At 43.6% G+C, this 15,794-nt stretch overlaps 1 protein-coding gene across 4 annotated transcripts in view; it reads right to left on the bottom strand.

Annotated features, from left to right (window-relative positions):
* Positions 1–12,374: 12,374 nt before the first annotated feature.
* PLXNB2 (plexin B2) overlaps positions 12,375–15,794 on the bottom strand; it is a 400,939-nt gene continuing 397,519 nt past the window's right edge. For all 4 annotated transcript variants that reach the window (XM_054989404.1, XM_054989405.1, XM_054989403.1 and 1 more), the window contains one exon: positions 12,375–14,907. In XM_054989404.1, coding sequence (XP_054845379.1) covers positions 14,803–14,907 — 105 coding nt within the window. In that variant the 3' untranslated portion in view covers positions 12,375–14,802. The remainder of the gene's footprint in view (positions 14,908–15,794) is intronic.

Raw genomic sequence — 15,794 nt, 5'->3', positions numbered from 1 at the left:
TCCATGCCATTAATAATTTTATAAACCTCTTTGATGCCTCCCAGATGTGTTTTTTTGAAAACTTTAGTTTTAGTCCCACACTTTCCAGCCTTTCTTCAAAAGAAAGGTGCTCCAAACCCCTAATCATCTTGGTTGCCCACTTCTGTTTTTCTCTTCAACTCTGCAGTATCCTTTTTGAGATACGGTGATCAGAACTGCACACCATAGATCTGTACAGGGACTGAACAAACTTAGATGATCGCAGGATCTCAGGCCTTGTGCCCCTCCCCATCAAAATGGTGGGCTAATTCGGAACTATTGGAGGAGGTGACAAAATACACTTTGTCATTTTAAAAAAATCACCCACAAAGTAAGATGATCCACAAAACGTTGTATACTCTTGTCCTTATCCTTTCATCTTTTTGAATATTGGAGTCTAAACCAATACAGTAGACTCTCACCATTCAAAGATTCTTGCCTTGTGGTATCACTTATTGCCCATGGCTATACCCCATTGTGTGGCTAGTCCTGAGCATACAAGTCATTTGAGTGCATGAGCCCCCTGGGCACTAGGAGCCAGAGAATGGCCGCAAGCACACTGGCCTTTGTCCTGCCGCTGCACAATCACCTGCTCGCCAGCACTGTGCCTAATCCGCTATACATTCTGTTTTTGATATTATGTTTATTCTTTAATGTTACTTTTTGTTATATTATTATATAAGCCATTTTCACACTGCTTATCAGCCATGGAACATCACATCAAGCTCCCGGAACTGCAGTTCTCATGCGAAATTGCACCAGGAAGATGCGTTCGTTCCGGGAGCTTAGCGCGATGTTCCGTGGCCAGTAAGCAGTGTGAAAACGGCCATAGTTTTAATACTTTGCTACATATTTTGTTTACTGTCTAATGTTACTTTTTGTTATATAGTCTGCTTTTGATATTCTTTCTACAATCCAATGCTATTTCCTGTTTTAACAAAATAATTTTTTTTTAAGTGGATATTGGAGTACCAAACAAACATCATTCTTCTGAGAGTAGACCATAATGGCAAGAACAAAATCTTTCCTAACTTTGAATGGTGAGAGTCTACTGTATTGGTTTAGACTCCAATATTCAAAAAGATGAAAGGATAAGGACAAGAGTATAAATTACCTGCCAACATCTTCTCCACACTGTGACACTGAGAAATCTCTGTCTTTTGGTGCTACACCTCTGAAGATGCCAGTCACAGCTGCTGTCGAAACGTCAGGAACTACAATGCCAAGACCACGGCAATACAGCCCGGAAAATCCACAACAGCCATCTTTCCTAACTTTGGTTGTTGTGGGTTTTCCGGGCTGTATTGCCGTGGTCTTGGCATTGTAGTTCCTGACGTTTCGCCAGCAGCTGTGGCTGGCATCTTCAGAGGTGTAGCACCAAAAGACAGAGATCTCTCAGTGTCACAGTGTGGAAAAGATGTAGGTCATTTGTATCTACTCAGGAGGGGTGGGGTTGAGCTGAGTCATCCTGTAAGAGTTTCCCAGGGTGTGGAATGCTAATGGCGGGAGGCTTCACTGTATCCTGAGGAGGTTCTTTTGCATATGGATTGGTACTTGATGTGCTAATCTTCTCTGCAGGGCTATTGTCAGGGATAGAATGTTTTGTTAGCCTGGTGTTTTTCAGAACTGGCAACCATGCTCGGTTCATTCTTAAGGTTTCTTCTTTCCTGTTGAAACCTTAAGAATGAACCGAGCATGGTTGCCAGTTCTGAAAAACACCAGGCTAACAAAACATTCTATCCCTGACAATAGCCCTGCAGAGAAGATTAGCACATCAAGTACCAATCCATATGCAAAAGAACCTCCTCAGGATACAGTGAAGCCTCCCGCCATTAGCATTCCACACCCTGGGAAACTCTTACAGGATGACTCAGCTCAACCCCACCCCTCCTGAGTAGATACAAATGACCTACATCTTTTCCACACTGTGACACTGAGAGATCTCTGTCTTTTGGTGCTACACCTCTGAAGATGCCAGCCACAGCTGCTGGCGAAACGTCAGGAACTACAATGCCAAGACCACGGCAATACAGCCCGGAAAACCCACAACAACCATCGTTCTCCGGCCGTGAAAGCCTTCAACAATACATCTTTCCTAACTTTATTTGCCTGAATCCCACTAAGGAAACAGAAACATGTATGGCTTGTTAGAAAGTAAACCACAGGCATAAATGGGCTGTGCAAGTACTTCACTACAGTCTTCACTACTGCTCTGTATTGTTGGGAGTGTGGTGCAAATTTGGATGTGCCTTCAAATACATATTTGCATCTAGATTCTAGCCCCTTGTGAACTGATTTTTTTTTTTAAATACACATATCAGAGCAGCAGAAGGACCATGGACTACCATAGCCTTTTCCTGTTTACATTTGATGGTTCTCTCTCATGGCACATGAATGGTTGACTTATTCAAGTAGATACGGTAAAGGTAATTCCCTGTGCAAGCACTGAGTCATTACTGTCCCATGGGGAGACATTGCATCTTGATGTTGTCTTGGCAGACTTTTGTTACGGGATTGTTTGTCATTGCCTTCCCCAGTCATCTACATTTTACCCCCAGGAACCTGGGTACTCATTTTACCTGCCTCGGAAGGATGGAAGGCTGAGTCAACCTTGAGCCAGCTATCTGAACCTGGCTTCTGCCACGATCGAACTCAGGTCGTGAGCCGAGCTTCGGCTGCAGTACTGCAGCTTACCACTCTACGCCACGGGGCTCTTATTCAAGTGGAATGTGGCATTTTACATGAAACCAATTTTACTTCGATATGGTTTATTGCAGTGTGAATATGTGTAAGTTGTGGGTTAGTTGACATGCTTGTGTTTGTTAGAATAGAGATGTGGTGACTCAGCATGCCTGTACACTAGAGGAGTGATTTGCTATGTTTTCCCTTTTACTAGAAGCAGACTGTGTAACTGTGTACATGTGTTATGCCTCTCTTTGTCTGGAAGATTCTGACTTCTCCTTCTCTTTCTGTGCCTTTTTTGTTCTCTCTCTCTCTCCTGCTGTTCTTACAAGCAGCAAGATGCTTCTGCAGAGCTCTCTTGTGGAAGCATGCCAGAAACCCCCCCATGCTCTCATACTCTCATTCATATGCAGCCACATTAGCTGGACACTTGGAATAGGGAATAGTGCTATTTAGAAAGGTTTCTATTTTTTCCTGCTGCTACAAGAATGCAAGTGAATGTGAATCATCTCCAATAAATTTTTCATCTGTTGTAATATACTGGCTTGGAGAGTGTTTCACCACACAATTCCACACTTTCCACAAGAGCCAGTGCTGGATCAAGCTTTACTGTAGCTGGTTTGAGCACCAGTGTAGTGGTTAAGACTAGCCAGGTTTGATTCCCCACTCCTCCACTTGAAGCCAGCTGGGTGACCTTGGGCTAGTCACAGTTCTCTGGAGCTCTCTCAGCCCCACCCACCTCACAGGGTGATTGTTGTGGGGTAATAATGACATACTTTGTAAACTGCTCTGAGTGGGCATTAAGTTGTCCTGAAGGGCGGTATATAAATCGAATGTTGTTGTTATTGTTATGATTAATAACTGTGCAACTTTGGCACAACAACGAACAAATACCCCCAATAGTGATTACAGTGGTTTTGATCTAGTGATAATTTCTGCTGACAGATGTGATTTCTGTCAGGGGAGCAGAGCTTCCTTATCTCCTCTCAAAACTGCCCCAAATGCCCTCAAATGCTTCTCTTGGGGGCAGGGGCCATTTTGTAGAAAAAGAGCTGCAGGAACTCATTAGCATAACTCATTAGCATATGCCACGTCCCTTGACATCACCAGAAGTGTGTCATTAGCATAACTGGTTTGCATATGCCACACCCCCTGACATCACCTATCCTGGCTGTTTTGGACCCAATCTTGGCTATTCAGGGCCAAAATTCAGCCCAAATTGGCAAAAAGGGGCCCAAAATCGTCAGGATCAGGCTGCTGCTGAGTGGGAGAGTGATCCACCACCCATCAGAGGCCCGATCTGGGCCATTTTGGGACCAATCCAGGCTGTTTCGGCCCTGATCCTGGATGTTTCAGACTAACCCAATCCAATCCAGGCCACAATGGGCCCAAAATGGCCGAAAATCAGGTGGGTGGGGCCACCTGACATGTGACCTCTTTGGACAACTACCTGAACTGCATTCCCCCTCAAAATGAGCCCTGCTTGGGGGACAGGAGACACTCTGGGACAGCACGAGGGGTGTCAGCAGTCTGCAGTAGGAAGAAGGAACTGGAAAATATCATCCCCTTCCACTTGTGGAAATCCTGCACAGTATCCAACCTACTGAGGTACCCCACATCCATAACTTGCTGTTGTCTGAATAAGTGTTAATGTTTGGAATCCATGAATGCCTCAAGGATAGGAGAACCGCTGGAGATACAGGGCTTTTTAAACATACAAACTGAGAAATGGCACCTTACAGTATGGGGGTTCTGGATCAAGCTTTACTGTAGCTGGTTTGAGCGCTTCTGAATTGGCCCCATGATTTAAGCTGCAGTGCAGACTCTTAAACGTCACAAGAGTCTCCTCTACAGCCTAAACAATTATTTGGTTTCAGCAGAATCTCTTTTATTTGGTTTTTTACATTTCTGTCTAGAACCAACTATTCTGAATGAGACGAAGCAGCAAGATGAAAATCTGGCCCAGAAGATATGGATTGCTGTATCTCCTCAAACATGAAACAGTCTATGAGATGTCCAGACTAAATATTTAAATGGTTGTTGGGGGTTTTCCGGGCTGTATTGCCGTGGTCTTGGCATTGTAGTTCCTGACGTTTCGCCAGCAGCTGTGGCTGGCATCTTCAGAGGTGTAGCACCAAAAGACAGAGATCTCTCAGTGTCACAGTGTGGAAAAGATGTAGGTCATTTGTATCTACCCCACCCCTCCTGAGTAGATACAAATGACCTACATCTTTTCCACACTGTGACACTGAGAGATCTCTGTCTTTTGGTGCTACACCTCTGAAGATGCCAGCCACAGCTGCTGGCGAAACGTCAGGAACTACAATGCCAAGACCACGGCAATACAGCCCGGAAAACCCCCAACAACCATCGTTCTCCGGCCGTGAAAGCCTTCGACAATACATTAAATATTTAAAGTTAAGATTTCAATCACAGTCTCATTTCAGGAAACCTGATCGCAAAAGACAGGGATGTAAAACAGCGCACTTGAACACAAGCTTATCTGGTTTTTTGTCAGTGACTGAAACACACAGAAACAGAGCTATTAACGGCACAGCACTTGAACTCTTGCACCATCAGTCTCCACGCGGTTTAGACTCATTTCATTTATAGTGCATAGGTTGAAAAAAAAAACCACCTCAGTCTTCTGCTAATCACAATGAACAGTTTTAAAAAAGACTTCTGAAAGGCGACACTCTTCAAAGATAGGTCACTATCAATACAAACTGGTTTCCACATTGAATAGAATTGGAACACTCCTATCCTTGCAGGCCCCATTCATTTCAACAGGACTTACAGAGAAGTGCTCATTATACATTATTAACAGTTCACTACCTCACAACATAATTTTTTGTAACCTATATAGCTTTAACCTTGGTTGACGGCTACTGTGGCAGTTAGGGCAAGGCCGTTTCCACACAGCCTTAAAGGGATGCTGAATGCTGGAGGCTTTCTCTCATGAATCCAGATGTCTCCGTTTGCAAAATGGTTGTGGGCCATTTGGCTTCTGTTTTTTTGGTGCCTTTTTTGGGAATGCACTTTCAGTGGTCCCAGAAAAGGCGCCAAAAAACCAGACGCTAAACAACCTGCACCTGTTTTGCAAACGAAGATGTTGCCAGAGTTCCATGCGTGGGACATCCCTTTAAGGGCGTGTGGAAAAGGCCTAAGTTTGCTTGAAGGACCAAAGTTCCATTTGGTCAATGGAATGAAGCAAGAACCTCATGAAATGCAGAGAAATCACAGGCAAATATATGCAGAGAGGAAATGAGGGCCAGTACACAAAGTCACTTGCTACTATTCAGTAGCCATTTCTGTAACACTGAGATAAAAGCTTTGGGAGCAAATGGTGAGTTCGACCATAGCCTTTGACCTGTCAAGTATCACAAAACAGGATTACAGACCTAAGGAAATACAAACCAAACAGTTTGTAATGAAAAACAAATTCTAAACAAAAAAAGGAGACAACAAATACAACTTTACATATCAGGCAGAATTTCAAGGGGCAACCTATGGCGTAAAGGCAAAATGTCCAAGAACATTCTAACCCAGCCATTAGGTGTCCCCACAAGACAACGTTTGGTCATATGCAGGGCCTGAACAACAATGGACACCGGAATCTCTTTGTTTTAGCCTCTTGTAATGAATAGGACAACCCTGAAAGTCTTATTCACCAGTGCTGCATTCTTAGCCATGGTTCTGCTTGCTGAAGCACAGCAAGGATTTAGGCTTTGCAAGAATGTGTTGCACTAATGCTGCCTGTGTATGCTGAGGGCCGCTGGCTTAGCTGAAACATTTGCAAAGCAGACTACTGGAGAGACAATCAAGGCTTCAGGGAATAGACACCAGTTCTCACGTGCCCAGCGCTCAAGGAAGAGCTTCGTTCCACAGCCCAGTTCTTCTCAGTACCGAAGCTCCACTTCCAAATTATGTACATTTCTCAGGCACTGAGAACAAGCAGTGACTGTCAGTATAGCAGTTAGGAGCATGTGAGAATTCTGGGCTTCCGGATTGGATAGGAAAGCATAATACGAAAGAAGCCCAGCTTGAAGCAAAGCAAGCTTCCGTCAATCAAGAAGATCTTTCCCATTTTTAAAGGCCATGTGTACATTTCTCTTCCCTGCTACTCTGGATAAGGCGATAAGCAGCTACCAATGTCTGATACCCCATACCTGGACGTCTCCACAGTGCTTTTGTCTCTGGATCCAACGGAACAGGAGATCTGCTGTCATCCCAACCTGACCGTAGAGCTCAAAGCGATTGCACAGCTTGGGGCATATTTATGAGTGCAAAGCAAAATGACAGGTGATACCCCACCTGTGTTTACATTGGGTTGCACCTTTCCCCCCCAGGCATTCCTGTAGATGTTTGGCTCAACAGCAAAACTGCTATTTTTCAGTGTATCTACACATTTGGTACTTCGATACCTTCTTAATAACTACAGGTATGAAAAGAGTCCTGAAATGGGCCAAGGCATCTGACACAGAATACAGACAATTCCCAAAATGATACAAATAATTCACATTGGCTCCTTTCCCCCCCCTTCTATGTCCCCATCATCACATATGATTTATTTATTGAAATGTTTATAGCCACCTTGAGCCACAGTTGGAGTTCACAAGAGTATATGAAGTACAATAAAGTGCAGTTAACCCCCTCTCCCCAAGATAATGCCTTACAGTTAAAAGCCCCATCAAATAAAATGGCCTTGCAGCCTAAAAACTTCTACAGATGGCACTCACCCTACCACTCCAGGGAACCTGTTCCTTAGGGTAGCATAGAAAAAGCATGAAGATTCCTGGTGAGTTACCTTAAGAGGGGGAACAACCAATAGGGGGCAACCTGATCACCATAGCTGATGCACAGGTACATATAGGGGGAAGCTGATATTCCCAGACATTTATGACATGTGCATATAGGCATATTTTAAAACTCTCAGATATGAGTAAGACCTTTTTGTAGGGTTGCCAGGCCCCCTCAACCTCTCGGTGGGGGATTGGGGCCTGGCACTTACCTGCAGGGGTGGGAGGGTTCACACGAGAGTGCCACAGTGGCCCGAAATGGGCCCAATCCAGGCAAAAATGGGGCCATTTTGGGCCACTGCAGACTGCAGGAGCACTCCCGTGCTCTACAACAGTGCAAAATGGGCCCGAACTGTGCCAAAACGCGCCCGAAATGAGCCCGATCTGGGCCAAAACGGGCATGTTTGGGGCCGCTGTGGAGGGCAGGAGCGCTCCTGCACTCTGCAGCGCCCCCAATACGGGCCTGATCTGGGCCAATGGGCCCAATCCAGGTGGCTGCAGCGCACGGGAGCATGCACGGTGAGCAGGGGAGTGTGCAGGGGAGCATGCACGGAAGGTGTGCTCCCCCCATTGACCAGGTAAGTGGGGGCAAGGTGTGGGGAGCTGGGGCAGGGGATCCCCCACCCCTGGTGAGGGGTCTGGCATCCCTACCTTTTTGTGACGTGCTTTGTTTGCAGATTAAAGAGAAATACATTTTGGGGAGACAGTCCTCTTCCTTTGCTTTCATTCAGCCGTGTGAGCCTTCTTCCATATTAAAAAAAAGGAAAATGTGCTCCCCTGCCCCGTAAATACCTCCCTGGCATCAAGGCTAATCTCACTGCACGGATGTAAGGATGGACTGTTCACCACCAACACACACACCACTGCCGGTGCGACAATAATTACCTTCCCCATTTGTGGCTGCCTGAAAATATCCTAATTGCCTCTTTTCCCCTGAGAATGGGCTTTACTCAGAGGCTTCAGGAGAATGCCGCTTTTATAGCAGGCGCCACTGAATTATAAAAGGTGCATGTCAGCGCAGAATAGAACAGCAGGAGAAAAGTAAGGAAACGGGCCAAGGCCATTCACGATGTGATTCCAAGAAACACCCTCAAGGCAGCCTTACAATTGGCAGTGCCACCACAAACCCAGAGGCAGCTGCAGAAAAGACGTCTTTTTAATAATATCCCAAGGATTGGCACTCTGGCCATGTAACCAGCAAGTGTGATCTTGCACTGAATAGGACCGGGCCGCAGGAGAGAAGAGATTATAAGTATCAAAGGGACACCTCCCCTCCTTGGTTTTGCTCTTCCTTGTTACACACAGGATTGTTCAACATACAATGTTGAGAATTAAATTAGCCCGAAACATTGTTCAGAATTAGAAGAGCGAAAAGGGGATTTCAGAAACACAGTGTGCAGCTTGGAAGTATTTTCCCCCCATCAAAACCAAGCTATAGAAAGCTTTAAATGAGCTATTATTGTACTCTACCCAACCAACGAATCAGTTTTCACATTTCTTCTGATAAGTACTTTTGAGGGCTTAAAAAAAAAAACTTTTTCTGATTCAAAAAGCAATTTATCACACAGATTGTATAGAAAGATGTTAGCTGAGCCATTTCATTCTGTTAAGTACCCCTGGGCTTTTCCCTTTGAGATTAGCCATTTTGGTCATCAGCAATGCCTGGTTATGGTCTATAATACAATTGACATATATTCCTTTTATTTGAAATTCTGCTCCTTGTTCACGATCACAGCATTGCCTAACCTAACAACCCTTATTTCAAAGCATCACACAGTTTCCATTTGAATCTCTGATTGCCATAGACCTTAGTACGTGGAGACGGTAAACAACTGCATGCATGGCAACCAAGACGCTCTGTTCTTTCTATTGCTACTTAACAAAGAGTAATACCGAACATACTATCTATAAAAGGAGTTTAAAAAAAATAATACATGCACAAGATGAAAACATGGCAGAATTATCAGAGGAAGGAATTCCCATTCTCTGACCAGCCCCCACCGTTACCCCTTGTATTCTGTTTCACTCTGCCCTGACCTGGATAGCCGAGGTGAGCCTGATCTTGTCAGACCTCAGAAGCTAAGCAGGATTGGCCTGGGTTAGCAATTGGATGGGAGACCAGGCTTGTGGAGGCAGGCAATAGCAAACCACCCTGTTAGTTTCTTGCCTTGAAAATCCCAGCAGGGGTCACCATAAGTCAGCTATGACTTGAGGGCACTCTCCACCACCGTTTCCCTCTAGGTCTGCATCTACTTCCTATAAGAATGGAAGTAAATCACTGCTGGCTCAGACCAGTGATCCAACTAGTCTAACATTATTTTTCACAGAATGGCCACCCAGTTGCCCTGGAGGGCCAAACAAAGAAGGCATAGAAGCCACCTGAAATGGCTATCCCCCCGCACCGCTTGGCTCTTTTTTCCCCTTCCTCCCTCTGGCTCCTTTGTTCCCCTCTAGCTCTTGCACTACTTCCCTCTGTGGATAATGATGTATTGAATGCTGTCAGAATTCCAGTTTTTTTGAAATACGTCAAGATTTACAGACATTGCCCTCTCCATACTGGGTTTTCTAACCCCAGACACCCTTTTAAACCAAATCAGATGGCTTGTCCAAAGCTGGGGGACTACTTGTACTACGGGCAGGACATGTTTTGAGGATTTTTTGATCAGCATGGAGCCTGGCCCTTGGGCTCCGTATATGCATCAAGTCTAAAATTGTTTGGCATCATAAATAGTAGCCCCCTCATGGACTGGAATTTTCAGATCTTTCCTCATTCCGAGGACTCCTCATCTTTCCCCTACTTCCTTCGTTTCCATTGCTTTTATCAGCTAAGTTGCTGGTTCTAATGTACACGTTACCAGCAAAACCATGGAATGTTTTGCTTGAGCCTTCAAATTTCTGTTGGGACTTATTTCTTAGTCTGTGGCCTGTGCCTCACATCCCTGCATTATGCGCTCTGCCACTCTTTGTTGATCAATACTGTTAAAAGTGGTCCTGGGATGAGAAAATCCTCCTTAAAGCACGTCACCCTAGATACCGTCACCTAAGTTTGTTTTTATATTTGTAGCCCACTTTTCAGCCAAGTAAGACTTGCTCAAACATTAAACATTTATATCTCACATCTTCCATTATGGAAGTCAGGGCAGCATACTAAGAGTTTCTGTGAGGTCCCCCTTGCTGGTATTGACTGACCCTATATTTGCCTTCCAACCAGGGCTTTTTTTTCTGGGAAAAGAGGTGGTGGAACTCAGTGGGTTGCCCTTGGAGAAAATGGTCACATGGCCGGTGGCCCCGCCCCCTGATCTCCAGACAGAGGGGAGTTGAGATTGCCCTCCGTGCCACTTGGTGGCATGGAGGGCAATCTAAACTCCCCTCTGTCTGGAGATCGGGGTGGGGCCACCGGCCATGTGACCATTTTCAAGAGATTTCGGAACTCCGTTCCACTGCGTTCCTGCTGAAGAAAAGCCCTGCTTCCAACACTTTCCAAGGTTACAACTTAACATAAACATAGACCTCATAAAATACAAGTATGGATCCAATTTAGACAAATTTATGTGAGCACAATGTAGATTTGGGCTGTTCATGTCTTCATCAGCAAGGGCTGATAGTTACTGCAGAGCTACCGAAACAACATCTTTCCCACACAAAAGCATCGTCAAAAAGCTAGGAAAGACCATGCAGCAACCTTGACCGAGTACATCAAGTCCAGCTGGTCGGGAGATAGTCTCTTTGGTACCATTTTTAATGGTGTATGATGGTGAACAGTGTTGTGACCATGCCATGCTGGTAGTTTGGGTACAAACTACACATCATTATGGTGCCCGAGAATTTAGATGTCATAGTAAATCAGAGTTTGATTTGATGGTTCCTAAACCAGGATAGCCTTCAATCAAGGCTCCAATTCAGATCATGACCAAATTGTGGTTGGGGACATTCGCAAGAAAACTTTTAAGAGCAAAGGATCCAAAGCTTGTTTTGCTAAGGCATCGTTTCAAATACTCAAGCTTGAAGCAAGTGTTATCTGCACACCTGTGGCTTTCATCATTTGAAACTGTTGCTTTCACAACTACTTATGAGCCTAGTCCCAAAAAACATTTTTACAGGACCTTGTAGCATATCCTTAATTTATACAATATTCTCCCCTTCCTCCACATACCAAGAACAGAGAACTGGAACGTGCTTATACAAACAAGGTTTACCAGCTGACCATTTCATCAAACTTTGGTTCTGCTTTATCTATAAGACACTCAATCCAATACTTCAGTTCTACATTTTCCATCTGTAATATTTTGGACCAAAAATTCAGGGGCTAGGAAAATAAATTGAGAACATGCCCCAGTTTATAGTCATTGTTGCATAGTGGTTACAGGACTGGACTATGACTAGAACCAGATTCATGCCTTGGAGCTTGGTAGGTGATCTTGGGCCCATCACAAAAGTTGTGAGAACAAAATGAAAAACTACCTGCATTGCCGTGAGCTCCTTGGAGAGCCAGTTTGGTGCAGTGGTTAAGAGTGCAGGACTCTAATCTGGAGAACCGGGTTTGATTCCCCGCTCCTCCACATGAAGCCAGCTGGGTGACCTTGGGCCAGACACAGTTTCTAGGAGCTCTCTCAGCCCTACCCACCTCACAGGGTGTTTTGTTGTGGGGATAATAATAACATACTTTGTAAACCGCTCTGAGTGGGTGTTAAGTCATCCTGAAGGGCGGTATATAAATTGAACATTATTATTATTAGGTACAAATGTGATAGACTTTGGCACTACACCCTGGAGGGGGTGAGGCTTGGGGAAGAACTGGCCCTTTCTACTCTCTCACAGATCTAACCAGTTCAAGTCTTGAAAAGAAGGAAGAATAGATTTAAAACAATTCAGGTATAATGCTTTGTGGAAAAAATGTATTTGATTTACAATTAACAGGATTTACAAATAATGACAAAATAAAACAGATTAGCAAATTTGGATACGTATGTTGTTCAGACAGAAGGCAAGTACAGAGGCTTAGTTTGACACACAATTCTTAGGTAAACAGATTCAAACAATTCGGAGTTCCTTACATTCCAGATATGCAGATGAAAGTAACAGTGTAAATATTTAAAGGAAAGACATCAGACTTTACACCCTGCTTCTCCCTTTTTACTTCTACGCCAACTCATGGTTCACTTGAGTTGAAGTTGGCGGCCAGTGAGTTAGTTGGCTCCACAGAAATCAAGAAAAGACTACCAAAACATTTGGAGATGAACAAAAGGGGGGAAAGTTAGAGTGACTCCAGTACAGGGTGAGGTAGCAACTGAAAATCTGTTACTGTGTTAAGAGCCAAGTGAGTTTTTGAGACACAGCAGGACAGAAAACAGAGCGACAGCAAAAGGCAAATGAACTTTCTATGGCAGTGTTACATGAAAATGCTACTCAACTGCCAAAAACTATGGTGAGAGAAGAACGTAACAAAAGATTGCTTTTTTTGTGCAACATAGCAATTTAAGATAACGTACCAAGCTTTATCAAATTGCCTGGAAGCCAACTTTGATTGTAAACACACACTACGTTTTTTGACAAGTTACTTTAATTTCCACAGCAATATGTTAATGATGATTATTCCTTCCATTGCAGCATTCCAAGGCTCAAGTGGTGTTTAGGATAAATGGAGCATGGGATTTTTTTTCTCAATGAATATTTTACATTACTAATACACAGTTTTGTTTGTTTTAGCGGGGACCTCCCCCAACCAAATAGTGAATCTCCCTAGGATAATGTGAAGATGCAGGTCTGTTAAAAAAAATCCTATGAACCATTCCAATAAAAGATATACATATCTGAAACATATGAACAGCACACAATTGGCAGGAAGCTAATTACAGGCATTCTGCTGGTCATGTTTCTCACAAAAGTCATCAACCCACACACATAAATATTTTTGATATGATTCTCTTTACAAAAAAAACCATTCGGATTCACATAATTAGTACAAGTAAGGCACATTAGCATATATAATAAAAGTAACAATTTTAAAAAGAAACCAGAAACGATGAACCTGTGAAAGGTTAACTTGCTTTGCCATGATTGCTGAACCAAATTAAGACTTTATCCTCAGCATGGTCCCTCATGGGTGATGAAAGAAGACCCTCTCAGGAGACCAGTAGCTCACCAGACTTAGTTCTGGGCACTGGCCATTACTACAGCTCTATATGATCACACAGCAAAAAACTTCTTTTGCTTTGTCTGAACACAGACTCTTTTTCCTACATGTGTAATTCAGCACCTTTATGGCAAAACCAGAGCAAAAGAGCTGTGGTATAGTGGACAAAAGTGAGAGATCCCTCTTTTATAAAATCTGTCGTTTTCCCTTCTCTCTAATAGCATGTTTGACCAGTGTTGGCTGTTTGGAAGCACTCGGTGAACTTGCTCGGTAACTTTATATTAAAAATTCTTTGAAGTCTATGTTGAAACACTCAATATTTTTTCTAAAGGATTGAGGGCCAAGCTACAAGTGACGAATGACACTTGAACGGCAAGTGGATTGAGTGGAGAGCAAGTGAACAGGGAGAAATACACTTGCCGTTCAAGTGTCATTCGTCACTTGTAGCTTCGCCCTTAGATGGCATTGGGGATATATTGGCCCCTTCCCAATTAAAGGATCAAACCATTTTAGTTCCTCCACAGTGTGTCCATTTTGATCTCAGAAAATTGAGTTTAAGAGCTGTAGTCACAACCACAATAGTTTTAAGCACTTAATTATCATGTATGTAAAGATGTATGGTACCAAAATACAGTAAGTCAACAAAAAACTAATAGCAAATGTGTCTTTTATCCTACTCATTATGAGCAGAATACAGACAATGGGAATTCAAAAGATTAAAAAAAATATATATATCCAATTATTGAAATCAAAAGGGGGCTATTGCATTTATTTTTCCAATATGCTATCACTTTTCTAGTACAAATATTGCTTAAAGTATAAAGAATACTATAGGTAGTAAATTTACTAGAATAATGGAATTCTAAGAATGCAGATGCTTCAAGATTGTACTAGTTGATTAAATGAGCTATAACTTTACCACCCACCCACCCCCCGCCCCCTAAGGACTTCCCCTCATTTCCAAATGGAAATTCAATTACACACAACACAAGATTTTAATTAGAAGCATAATTTACAGTAAAAACTCTTTACATTACAGCTTTGCTATAAAAAAAGATTTCCCCCCATTTAAAGTTGTAATTACACATTAAAAAATAGAACACTATTTCCTTATCAGGAAGAATGAATTTACACATCTTCAGATCGGACTTCTTTATTGCAGCTTTCAAATCAAAGGTCAGTCACTTTATTTTCTAATGCAGCTGCTATCTGTTGTAATCGAAACGCAAGCTGCATTTTTTGGGCCGCAGGGTCCTCTTCAAGTGCATTTATGATCTGGAAGGAAACAAACAAGCAGGATTCAGGGCAAGGTGTGCCACTAAAGCCCTAGACGGGATCTCTCTGATTCCAGGCTTTTGGTTTTCGGGATGACTTCCCGATTCTACATACATTTACTTAGAGGCAACCTTTGCGGATTTCCAAGGATCTAATTATTAAGCTTGTTTAGAAGAGCAGCTAAAGCTGTCTTCTGTAAGAGCCATTATCACGCACTCTGCAGAGACGAAGCTAAATGGGCCTCTAAATTAGGACCGCCAATTTCTGATTGAGAAATTCCTGGAGATTTGATGGTGGAGCTTGGGGAGAGCAGGGTAGGAGAGGGGAGGGACCTCCGTGGGGTATAATGCCACACAGTCCACCCTTAGAAGCATCCATCCCCCCCCCCCGAATCTGGAGATTAAATATAATCCCAAGAGATCTCCTGGCTCTCCTCCCACCTCCAGGTGGGAGGTTGGCATCCCTATTTTGATTGCACACTTAACTCTAAAGTTGTTGCTAAACACAGCTAGACGTATCTGCAATTATTCAAAAGATCAGTAGCATAAATATTTGAAGCAAATAAATTAAAAGGGTGCAGCAGAAATAGAAGCAACAATCAGGGGACCCAGAAGGACTTGTGGGGGGAGCATCTCGTCCTCCAACACTATTTCCTCCTCCTATTAACGGAACGCCCCATAGCCTCGCCTTTACCTGCTTCCTTCTCTTCTTCCCAACCACCAACCAACCAACCTTAATCTGTCAGCTTTCCTGCCTTCCCTCTCCTTGGCAGCCTCTGCCTAGGAAAACGACGGCCTAGTTGTGTGGTGCCAGCCCCTGAGCTAGGCACCGTGGCAAGGTGCCAGCCCTGCAAGGAACTGTACAACCCCCACAATGGCCACCAAGAG

The sequence above is a fragment of the Eublepharis macularius genome, chromosome 9 (genome assembly GCF_028583425.1).
Source record: "Eublepharis macularius isolate TG4126 chromosome 9, MPM_Emac_v1.0, whole genome shotgun sequence".
In the NCBI taxonomy this organism is placed as follows: Eukaryota; Metazoa; Chordata; class Lepidosauria; order Squamata; family Eublepharidae; genus Eublepharis; species Eublepharis macularius.
This window is presented reverse-complemented; position numbering and strand designations above follow the sequence as displayed.